General features: G+C 34.6%; 1 protein-coding gene and 1 non-coding gene across 2 annotated transcripts; one reads left to right on the forward strand and one right to left on the reverse strand.

Moving 5' to 3' along the window:
* Positions 1-869: 869 nt before the first annotated feature.
* Positions 870-976, forward strand: LOC131169663 (small nucleolar RNA R71). The gene has a single exon (XR_009140556.1). It is a non-coding gene; the product is annotated as a small nucleolar RNA R71 (small nucleolar RNA).
* Positions 977-3,324: 2,348 nt separating this feature from the next.
* On the reverse strand, positions 3,325-5,834 carry LOC110646953 (probable disease resistance protein At1g15890). Its single transcript, XM_058154162.1, has one exon. It carries the CDS (start codon positions 5,710-5,712, stop codon positions 3,325-3,327), a length of 2,388 nt encoding a protein of 795 aa, XP_058010145.1. The 5' UTR covers positions 5,713-5,834.
* Positions 5,835-12,700: the final 6,866 nt, after the last annotated feature.

Genomic DNA, 12,700 nt, shown 5'->3' on the forward strand with positions numbered 1-12,700 from the left:
TTTTCACTCTTCTCATCATTTATAACTTTACCACTTCTTAAAGTAATAGCTTGACAATGCTCTCTTGGATTTTCTGGTTGACTTGGAAGCTTTCCAAAAGATTTGGCACTTGAGGAAGATGCTTGTTGTGCAATCTGGTTTTCCAAAGATTCTGTGTGTTTGCATTTGTTCCAGCCTTGCTTTCACCTCTCTCATCTCCTCATCATGCTTATTTTGGTTGGCAAGAATCATTGCAATAAAGCTTCAGTGGTGGAATTTCGTTCTTCTTTGTTTTGGTGGAGGGTTCATATTTTTCACTGAAAATTGGGCAATGGTTGCCTATTTTGCTGATATGGAACTTGACTCATTGTTGTGGTTGAAAATTCGATTTTGAACTTGACCTTGCTGATTGCCCCATGAAAAGTTGGAATGATTCCTCCAATTTGGATTGTAAGTTTGAGAATAAGGATTCCCCATTTGCTTGTTTCCATAATTACCAACATATGCTGCTTGTTCTCCATAATCTACTCCACAGCTGGTTGTTTCTCCGCATAAGCCACTTGTTGTGAACTTCCACCGATGATGATGAACTAACCAACATACTCAAATCTTCCATTTTCTTAGCAAGGACATTTGTAAGTGCATCAAACTTTGCATTAATCATGTTGAATGGATCAAGATCATACATTCCAGCAGCTTGCCTTTTCTGAGTTGGAGCTGGTCCTCTTGGACTACTCCAAAGATGAGTATTCTTTGCAATTTTCTCTAATAACTCATAAGCTTCATCTTCATGCTTTATAATAAATTCTCCTCCTGTTTGAGCATCAATAATTCCTCTGATTGCAGGAGTGACATTTGTGTAGAAATTCTGATTTATCATCCATTTTGGAATGGCATGATGTGGGCATAATCTCTCTAATTCCTTCCATCTCATCCATGATTCATAGAGAGTTTCATCTTCTCTTGGTCTGAAAGCTGTCATTTGATTCCTCAGCTCTTGAGTTTTTCCAGGTGGAAAATATTGTGCAAGAAATGCATCAGTTAGTTGCTCCCAATTTGTAATGGAGTTGTGAGGTAAAGAATCAAGCCAATCCAATGCTCTATCTTTCAAAGAGAATGGGAATAGCTTCAATCTTGCTGCATCATCAGATACTCCAGGTTGTTTTTGCATGTCGCAAATCATAGCAAACTTCTTCAGATGTGTGTGTGGATTTTCAGAAGGATGTTCTCCAAATTGAGAATTCTGAATCATTTGAAGAACTCCAAAATCCATCTTGTAACTATTTGCATCAATTCTTGGTCTTGCTATGCTCTCTCTCAAGTCATCAAAACGAGGAAAAGCATGATCCATCATACTTCCCCTAGGCACATTTGCATTAACAACTTCTTCACCTTGGGCTTCATTTTCATTGTTTTGACCATTTCCAGCATTACCAACACCAATTCTAATTCTTTCATCAGCCATATCTGCTTCAATTTCGGTTTCTCTCAAAGCTTCCTTCCTTTTTCTGGTTTCTTTCTTGTTGGCCTTACAAAATTTCTCTATTTCAGGATTGAACAATAAGGATGTATCACTTGAGCTTCTAGCTCTTCTCATAAAAGATTAAAAGTACACGAAAAGAACAAACAAACACAAAAATGAAAAGATAACAAAAATAAAACTAAAAACAACTAAAATGATCAAGAATTCAATCTTAAACAAACAACTCCCCGGCAACGGCGCCAAAAACTGGATGCGTCCCAACCGCAAGTGCACGGGTCGTACAAGTAATATAGAAAAGATATCGATCCCACGAGGAGTTGTGTTAATGATTGAATTTTCGATATAAAAGTTGACTAAATTGAAGTATTCATGAAATTAAAATAATGAATTAATGGGTAATGGAGTACGAAATCTAAATGTGCAAATTTAATATTCTATTCAACAATGTATTAATTAAACTAAAATTGCATCAAATTGAAATAAGCAAGTTCAAATATGGCAATATTTAAAATGGCAAATGATTAAATTCGATTAGAAATTAACAATGGTAAAAGGCGATTCCGGAGTTCGGGATTTCATATTCAAGCTATTTTGGGATTTTCCCTAGCTAGCCCAATCCATGAAATTTATGGGTTTAAAGGAGATTAATTCTAAAATCCTTTGAAAACTCTTTCGAGTGAGACAAAGAGTGCCTTAATTAACTTAATCCTACTTTCGTGGAGTTAAAATTAACCAAGACCCATTAGGTTCTTTAATCAATCTATTAAAACCCTCTTAACCCTTAGTCTATTTCTAGATCTAAGTTAATTAAGTCCAATTTCTTGATTAACTATCACTTGGTTTTCTCCTTTCGGTGCTTCAACCAAGGATTAAGAACATAACTTAATGGGGCCCTTCATTAAGCATGTGAATAAGCACACAAGAAATGGATTAAACCTCATAAATTCATTAAATTGGGACTAACCCAGTTCAAATCCACAAAAATAACTAAAATATTACATCCCTTACTCCAGAATCAAAAGTAAACTACTCACTATCCATAATGCTTACAAGATATGATGAGTTTAAATGGAAATAAAGCTTTAATCTAAGCTAAGAAGTAAGAAATTAAACACTAGAAATGTAGAAAAATGTAAAGGAAGGAAGAAATCTGCAAATCTTGGTTAAAAATGGTGTGGAAGGTGAAAATGACTCCTCAAATTCTGCCTCTCTTCTCCTCTTCTTCTTTTCTCCTTGTCTCCCTTCTAAAATGAGAAAATGGGACTATATATAGCATTTTTCTGACATGGAGCCCTAAAATAGTATGTTCTAGGAGGAATACATTAAGGGAATCTTCTGCCAGCTCATTAATGAACTCTTTATGGGACTGCATAAGTGGACTGCATAAGTTATGCAGTCCCTTATGCGATTTCAGTTCTGGGTCACTTATGCGAAGCTGCATGACTTGGTGCATAGGTTATGCACAATTTCGTGAATCTGCATAAGGGAGGTGAGAATGTGCATAAGCTATGCAGTCTCCTTATGCACATTTCGGCTGGTTCTGGAACAGTGTTCTTCCTCCTTATGCGTAATCGCATAGCTTATGCGGCAAGTTATGCACAGTTTGGTCTATGCATATTTTAGCTTGAAAACTTGCTTTTGGCATCTTTTTGCTGTAGAAGACACTCCTCAATGGCAAAATTCTCTTTAGTCCTTCAAAAACACCATTTTTCCTACCAAACAAAGTAAAAATTACAAATTAATCCAAAATCGACAATTATGAAAAACTAACTAATTAACTAATAAAATTAGCTAAAAATGACTAATAATCAAATAAAAATGGTTATGAAATTAAACCTAAATGATTATGCAAAATGTATGCATCATAATGTGAGGGCGTTGACATAACTCTGGAGACCTGAGACACTTGTTATTGTGCTGCTTAATACATTCAAGTGTTCCAAACATTGTAGCTCCTCTATTAGCATATTATCTTCCCTCAATATATTATCTTCCCCTTTTTTGACCTCAAAAATACCAATGTTGTACATTTCCAAAACTTGCAATGATGATAAACTAGATATGACTCCCCTTGGAATCATATTTAGATTGATGTTACCATCCAAGTTCAGATATTTCAGATTTACCAACATTTTCAACTCAACTGGCAATTGCCTTATCTGCGTCCCTGACAGATTAAGATATTGCAATGAGTTCAATTTTGATATTCCCATCGGCAATTCCCTTATACAAGTGCCTGAGAGGTCCAGAACATTTAGTATATCCATAAATTGAAAGAAACCATCACCGATCTCCCTTAAAAGACGATTATCACTGAGAAATAAAGTCAAGAGATCAGGACATCTAGGAACTTCATGGATTCTTTCAAAGGAGTTTGCCATCAGGGACATCCGTTTTGATCCTTCCCATGTTCCAACCTCTGATACTTGAGTTAATTGGGCACCCGCTTCCACAAAAAACTTGTGCTTTTCTTTTTCATATTTACATGCTATCCACAGAGCCATGTCACGAATCACATCATGCATTTTCACATGTTCGCCTTGCTCTTCCAATAAACATGCCCCAACAAGTGAACATATTATAGAATATGACTCATTGTGATCACCAAAATTCTCACAAATCCAATAATCTACCAATTCACGTTTGTGAATTTCAGAGTCTTCCGGAAATAACGAACAATATAAGAAACAAGATTTAACTTTATCACTACTCAGACTATCATAACTAAATTTCAATCGTACAAATACCTCAACCTCCATATCTTGAAATACCTCATCCTCCATGACTGGTAAGCTTGAGGCAGAACTTCTTAGTACCTTAAGAGCATGCTTCCATTCTTCCCTTGTAATTCTACTGGCCATGGCTCTACCAATGGTAATGAGAGCGATTGGCAATCCTCTACACTCTTTAGCAACATCTTGAGCCAGAGGAACAATATCAAGATCAATATCCCCAACCTTCTTCTGAAACAATGCCCAAGCTTCTTCCCAATCCAAAGGTTTCACTTTTATCATCTTTTCAGCTTCCATTTGCCTGCCTACTCTGTAAGAGCGTGTTGTGAATACTATCTTGGATCTGTTTTGTCTTGTAGGGAGAGGAACCCCAATTTCTTCAAGGTCAACTCGTTGCCATATGTCATCTAACAATAATACAAATTTCTTTCTACTCAATGCATGGAATATGTCATCTGCTTTCTCACGGAGGCTTTTCTTTTCCCATTTGTCACCCAAAAAGCCAATTTTTTTCCAAATCTGCTCTTGAATCTTCTCAAGTTTCAAATCCTTAGAAACCACAGCCCAAATCAAAACATCAAAATTATTAGATATAGTGGCAAATCTATTGTTGATTTGAGCAAGGAGAGTAGTTTTACCGACTCCCCCCATACCGTATATGCCAAAAATTCCCACCTGATCTCCCGTGATGAAGCTCCATGCCTCGTCTAAGGTAGTTTCAGTGCCCACTGTTGGATTAACATTTCTTACTACCACTGGTTCTGGAAGTGTCCTCTCAACCACTTCCTTAAAATCTCCTTTGGCTTTTAACGCAATCACATCTTCTAATTTTTTGGCGACCCTTCCCACGAACATGTAATTGGAAATATCTCCAGCTAGCAATTTCTGAACTTGTTGCGGACCATCTCTTTCGAGCTCCTTTGCTTCGGTTATCATCGCTTCCGCCATCGAAAGCCACAATAGAACTTGTTGCAGCGCCTTCTTTTGTTGTCCTTCCTCTAAGTCAACCTTCCGCTTCACATCCTGCTTTGAAGCCCATAATTCTCGTCTTGCAGTCCTTAAAGCTTCGAGATTAGCTTGAAGTTGGACAGCAGGGGCCCTGATAACCACTTCTTTGAATTCACCTTCGCTCATCAAACCAACCACATGTTTGAGGCTTCCGGAAACGCTTTTCACAAACATGTAGGTGGACTTACAGTTCTTGGAGCAACAGCCTGCGAGACACAATTTCTGTCTTTCTCGCGTAGCTCTGTTGAGGAGAGAATTAACTTCAGTAATGGTAGCGTCTACCCTTGAAAGCCATCCTCCAACTCGATCCAGCTGCACTGTTTGTGGAGTTTCCTCACTGATGACCATCCGCATCACATCATTGCTCAGCTCTCTTAATTTATCTCTTGCAGTCTCAAGTTCTTGAAGATTGTCTTCAAGCTGACATACATAAAGAGCTTGTCCAGCAACGCAATCCCAGCAACGACCGATCAAGGCATCACCGCATTGAATTGAAAAGACGTTACCCATAGCTTATGAAGAATTTGACACAAGTTTAAAAGAATAAACGGAAGCTAAGTTATAGAGAGAAATGCAGGGGATGGAAAATGAACTCTTCGTACGAAAAAATGATTGGAAAGAAAGTGTGAGGAGAGAAATGGAGAGTGGAGAGAATGATGGAAATGAAATTACTTCTCTCTTGTTGGAAAGTGAAGAGAGAATAAAAAATTGAGTTGGCAAAAAGGGAAATAAATTTTTTTTATTCATTAAATTTAATATGTTGTCTTTAATTTTTTTTTATGCGAAAATTAACTATAAAAATAAAATGATATATTAAAAAATTTTCACAATTTATGGGTCTCCCACCTAACATTTTTCACTTTAAGGAAACTATTTAGGAAGAGAGATTATTTTTTTATCAAATTTATCCAATATTTTTTAATTTTATTAATTTTAGCATAAATTATTAACCTGAGTCTAATTACAATAATCATCCAAATATTTGCTCTTTTTTTTTTGCATTTTAAGAAAAATTTTCTTCTTCTTCCTCTCTCTATTTCTTTTTTTTTTTTTTCCTTTCTTTTGTTTGTTTAGATTTTATTTGGATTTTTACCAATTTCTGCAAGAAATTTGTACCTTCTTTTATCCATTCTCCTCTAGCCTCTTGCAGTATTTATGCTTAGAAAGAAAAGAAAAATCAAATCATAGAATGTTTAGACCGATTTATTTGGCATACAATCAAGCTTCCTGGTAATAGGCATTTCTTTGTCTTTCAAGAGGTCTAGTCCATTAGTTAGCAAATGGTCTAAGAAACTCAGTCAAAAATTTGATTTATTTTGTTCTTTAAACTTTTATAAATATTGAGTGTATTAAGAGTGCTAATAATCAACTTATTTAGAGTTTAGAATACGCTTGTGTTAGATTTTTAGTCTTATATTTTTTATTTTTGGTTGAATTGAATGAAGTTAATTTTTTGATAAAATTAAAAAAAAATTGTAGAAAAGAAAAGTTGTAAAACAGGGGTAATAAAATAATAATTAGTTTCATAAATTTATTTAATTTAATGCCTACCATGTAATCTACCTACATGGCACTCAAAGTTTATATAATTGAATTAAAGGTATCATTTCATCACATATGATGAATTGAAACTCATGAATATCAAATTCAAAAGTTAATTTTAAATTGATCGCATGGATTTGATAGCTGTGTACCTCTTTGGAATACTAACTCGGGGTGATGATTGCTCTTCCCATTCTCATCTCGTTCAGATCGGGTGATGATTGCTCTTCCCATTCTCATCTCGTCGAGATCGGGCTTGGAATGAAAACTTTTCTGTGCAGGGAGTGAGGCCGGACAAATATTCTGTGGCAATTTTCTTTTTTTTTTTTTTAATTTTAATTTATCATTAAACAACAAAATTTATTTATTAAAAATTAAATTATAAGTTAGAAATACAAATCAGCAATATAATCTTAATAGTAAAATTTTAATATTTAAGTACTTGAGTATATTAAAATAAAAAAATAAATTTTTAATAAAAAATAGTAATATATTATAGTGTGGGTAGGTTTCAAAGGTTCGGAGTAGAAAAATCTAATCTTATCGCCCCTCGCTCTGCACAATATAAAAAATAAGATGAGATTACGAAAAATTAATCGAGCTACAAAAAATTAATGGAGTGTCCCGCGAGTTGGATTGAAATCAAAAGCATCCATAGTATGTATTATCTAAAAACCAATTCACATTGATGAATTGTCTTTATTTTTCAATTTGATTTTAGATTATGTTTGATAAAATGTAATGTAATGCATTGTGATTAATTATTTAATGTATTACAAGCTGTAATGTGCGGTAAAGTAATTGTCACTATATTCTTATATTTAGTTATAAAATAAAAATATAAGTAGTGTAATGTAATGATAATTTTAATTTTAATATTTAGTTTATATGTAGTATTAATAATAAGTGATAACAATTACAGTAATTAATAATTAAGTGATAGTAGTGTCTAAGTGGTTGTTGTATTGACAACAGCGGTGGTTAGATATTATCTAAAAACCAATTCACATTGATGAACTGTCTTTATTTTTCAATTTGAATTTAGATTATGTTTAATAAAGTGTAATGTAATGCATTGTGATTAATTATTTAATGCATTAAAAGCTGTAATGTGCAGTAACGTAATTGTTATTACCTAATTTTAAATAAGGATTAATATATGAATTTTACCAAATCTTATAAACTTAGTTATAAATTATTCTAATTATTAATAGTGAAATATTTAGAGGTAAAAGAAGATTCCTTTCATACAAGGGCAATTTTGCCATTATAAAATAGTTTTTTTAGACGATAAATTGGAAAGAAAGGATCAATTTGTTTAATAAAATTGCAATTCATGAATTCAATTTTTACTCAAACTTTAAATAACAATTAATATGTGAGTTTTATTAAATTTTAAGCACTTAGATATAAATTAATAAATTATTCCAAGGAAGAAAGGAAGTGGAGAGAAATGGAGGGTGGAGAGAATCATAGGAAACGAAATTACTTTTTTCTAAAGTAAAGAGAATAAAGTAAAGGAAAAAAAAGAAAAAAAAGGAAATAATTATTTTTTAATTATTTAAAGTATTATGTTGACTTTAACTTTTTTTATAAAAGATTAATTGTAAAACTAAAAATTATAAATATAGATCAATTTCTTTTCTAAATGGTACATGATCCGTTTGGATCAAACTAAACCGATAAAGTCCGTTTTGATAGTATTCAAATCAAAACAAACAAATAAAATTTCAAAATAGAATATGTTCCATTTTCACATTAAGCAAGTTGAGTTTAATTTAAATTGTTGTCCCAAAATAGTCCAAGAGGGGGGTGAATTGGACTTTAACAATTTTTCGGCCCTTGCTTGTAGCCTAATGAAAAATTGTGGCTTTATTCAACTAGGTGCTTCTCTATATATAATGAAAGTAATATGTGCTTCAACAATGTGTTTCTAAGTTGCAATTCAAACCTCAATCAATATTTATGGCAATATCTAATAAAATATGCATCATACAATATATAATTAATTTCTCAACTCACTCAATATGTCCTCAAGTTTATCAATTCAATCTATTCAACTAACATTTAATATCATGTATAAAAAGAAAAATTTAAATTGCACAAAAGTAAGGAGGTCAAGGTTAGAGAGATCAAACACAATGATTTTTATAGTGGTTCGGCTTAACTAGCCTACATCCACTCTCTCAAAGAACCCTCTTTGAGTCTTCTCTCCACTATTTGCTCTTTTGAAGGCAAGAGACCAAAAGCCCTACAACTTTTCAACACCAAGCTTTTACCAAGGTAGCTTGAAACCTTCACAAGTGCTATCTCAAGCACTTACTCTCTCAAGCTTCAATAGGTGCTTGTACAACCTCTCTTAAATGCAACTTAAAGTTTTAACACTCACTCTTACTCAATACAAATCAAACTATAAAGAAGAGATGAGTTGATTTGCCAATGGTAGCTCAAAGACTTTAAAGCTCTTGAATGAAAGCAATAAATGAAAAATCAAAGTTGGAGTTCAAATGTAAGCTTTCATCAAGTGTAAATGAAGTAAAGAAGGTGTATTTATAGTCCCAAATCATTTTAGACCGTTTGAAACCTTTTTGGAATGTTATACACACTGCCCAAGACAAAATGGCCATTATTTTATCCTTTTGTGCGAAGTTGAGCAGCTCTGATCATTTAGCAAACTAATGAAATTTTGGTAGCAGTCAGTAAACTGGTTAGTAAACTAATTTTTTTAGCAAACACATTAGCAAACCAAAAATTTTAGCAAACCAGTTAGCAAACTAAGTCAACAGCTGCATGTCTCAACTTGCAATGTAAAATGATTTAGACCTTAAAAAAAATGTTCCAATAGTAGTGTCCAAGGTCATGATGAGAAAAAGTAATCAGAAAATAGAATTTCATTTTTGAGCTCCATTTGACTAAATTCTCATTTATTCTTTTCACAAAAGACCTAAGACTCAATCTCTAACACTATGCCTTTTATACCTTTTCTTTGAGTCTTAGCTTCCATAGTCTTATTCTTTTCTCATTTTGGATTTGTCTTGAAATGCCTTTGAGTATCCTTTCTCCTCAGATGCAACTTGAAAGTTTCTTTATGAATAAGACAAAGAATCTACACATCACTTTAAAGTTGGGTTAGATAGATTCTCTTTGAGTTTTGTTATCATCAAAATCAATCCTCATTTTGAGCTACACGGGATCAACAATCTCCCCATTTTTGATGATGACAAAACTCAATTGAATCAACAATAAAAAATGAAAGTGTGTGAAAGTTTATGTGAGTACGTAAATCCAAGTATAGTATGCCGAAAATGCTCCCCCTAAATATATGCACATAATTTCTAAGAAATCTATTTTCTGTACATAAGCTCCCCCTGAGTTTATGCTATAAAGCATGTTCACAATATTCTCAAAAAGCATTTCCATTTGTCACAAGTATAAACACAAGTATAACACATATCCATCAACACAAGTATCAACACATAAATATCCATCCTATAAACACATATTCACATATCCATATCCATCATATTCTCCCCCTTTTTGTCATCAATCAAAAAGGAAACAGGAGAAAATAACCAAAAAGAATCATGTTAGCCTAAATTTAAACACAGTAAGGTAAACAGTAGCAAACTAAAAACCAATAGTAGCAAACAGACTAGTAAACTAAAAATGCAGATAGGAAACAAAAAATCCAGATTAGATGGAAATCATTTTAGTCTTTTGCTTTTGCGAGTGGATTTGGAAGGCACCAACTTCTTCCTAGTGGGTTTAGCAGCAGGTGGCTGAGATCCTTGGTCAGCCACTTGATCATCCTTCGGTGGCTCATCTTCATCAGATGGTGGTTGAAGAGCAGCAGCTAGTGACTGATATGGATTTGACACGGTCGACTTAGTTCTTTTTCTACCTTTCTTGGCTGCAGGGGCAGCAGCTGCAGAGAGTTGAGATGGAGCACTAGCTTGGTGATCCTTTAGAGAGGCTTCCTGTTGCTGCGTAGGGGCAGCAGCAGGTTCAACAGGTGGTGCACTTGGAGGTTCAACAGGCAGCTCACCTTCAGGTTCTACAACCTTTTCACTATCATGCTCAGTAGGTATACCAGTTGCAGGACCAATTTCAGGTTCAATGACCTGTTCACTAGCATGGTCAACAGGAGCTTCTACTGCAGGTTCAAGCTCAGGTTCAGCTACTTGGTCACTTTCATGTGCCACAGCAGCTGGAGACTCACCAACCTTATTACTTTCACCCTTATCAGCAGAGACTTGAGTAGCAGCCTCAACTTTAGTTGGGAAACCAGTTTCCTTGGCCTGCTGAAGATCCACAATTAGCCTCTTTAATTCCTCATTTTGAGTAAGCAGGTGACTCACTTTGTAGTCAACCACATCCACAAATTTTCGCAAAAGTTCAATGGACTGATGGGTTGAACTGAATTGATCATTAACAGCAGCTTTTAGCCCTTGAATCTCACTCAAAAATTCACTTGTAGAATCAGAACCAACCTTAGCTGAGGAAGAACCACCCTTTTCAAACCTTTTCTTTCTTCCATCAGTGTCAGAGTGAATTTCTCTAAGCACAATCAAATCAGTCCTAGAGCTTTCCTTAGAGACATTTACATTTAGCTCTTTAAACACAGCAGTCAAGAGATGTGCATAAGGCAGTTTTCCAATCCCATAAGCTTTGCACATGTTCTTGAAAATCAAATAAGCCAAATTCATCCTTACTTTGTTAACAATGTGCCACATAATACACATGTCCAGGTGACTCAAATAACCATAGCTACCAGATTTAGGACAGAAAATGTAGTTCACCATACTGTGAATGATTTTGATATGTTGAAAAGCTTTTGTGCTAGTGGACTTTTCATTTGTGGCAGTGTTAGCAGGGAACACTTCATTTTCAAACTCAACCAAATTAAAGCCTGCCACCCTAGCAACATCCTTATGTGTGGAAATTTTATTTCCATCATTAGGCAAGTTCAAAGCCGTAGCTATCATTTCAACAGAGACACCATATACACTGTCATTCAAAACAACCTCAAATTTGTCCTCATCATCAACTGTTCTTAAAGTCCTATAAAAATCTTGAACAAGCCTAGGGTAATACGCATTTGTACATTCACAAACATCCATCCATCCTTGAAACTCAAAAAGTTCTTTGAATTGAAAATTTACCTGATTAAAGTACTCCCATTTGATAAATTTGCAATCTAGCAGCGCTTTATCCACTGAGCCCGAAGATTTGACGGCGCGCATTTTGCGTTGGGTATCAATCCCTCGCATTTTTCACTTCTTTTTCTTTTCTGGCGTCGATACAGTGGGTTCGACAGCCTTGGATGGGTCGGAAGACCCACTAGTTGATTTCGATTCAGGTAAGTTTTTCTTCCCTTTCAATTTCTTTTGTAATGCAGCGACAGGGATATCATCGGAAGCTGATGAGGATGACAAAGCAGCAACAGCAATGGGAGACTTGCGTTTAGCACGAGCCATTGATAAAAAAAATGGTGAATTTGAACACTGGCTTTTCGGTATGTAAAGAGTGGAGAAGAAAGGAGAGACGAGAGGTCTGATGGGTTTGGGTATATTTTGCCGGAAAGAAAATGGGTTTGTTTTAGAGGTGTAGTGTCATGAACCGATGCAGAGGAGAGAGAGGGTGACGGTTTCGTGTGGCAGAGGATTTAAGTTCTCTTGAGTCCCGCGCTTTTCTTATTCCACTGTACTTTATCTGAACCTGTTTTCTTCCTTTTTTTTTATATTTCAAACAAGTCTATCTATCTTTATATGCACAAATATATATTTCTACATGTCTGACACAGCACTGAGAATGTGATATCAAATGTGAAAAGATAAATGCATTGCTGGACACGCAGAGAATTTCAAGCACAATCACCTTTTGGTTTGAAATTTGAACAGTACACGATATAGCAAACTAATTTTAGTCACGCAACATTAGCATACAACTTAGTAAA

This window comes from Hevea brasiliensis, chromosome 1 (assembly GCF_030052815.1).
Source record: "Hevea brasiliensis isolate MT/VB/25A 57/8 chromosome 1, ASM3005281v1, whole genome shotgun sequence".
In the NCBI taxonomy this organism is placed as follows: Eukaryota; Viridiplantae; Streptophyta; class Magnoliopsida; order Malpighiales; family Euphorbiaceae; genus Hevea; species Hevea brasiliensis.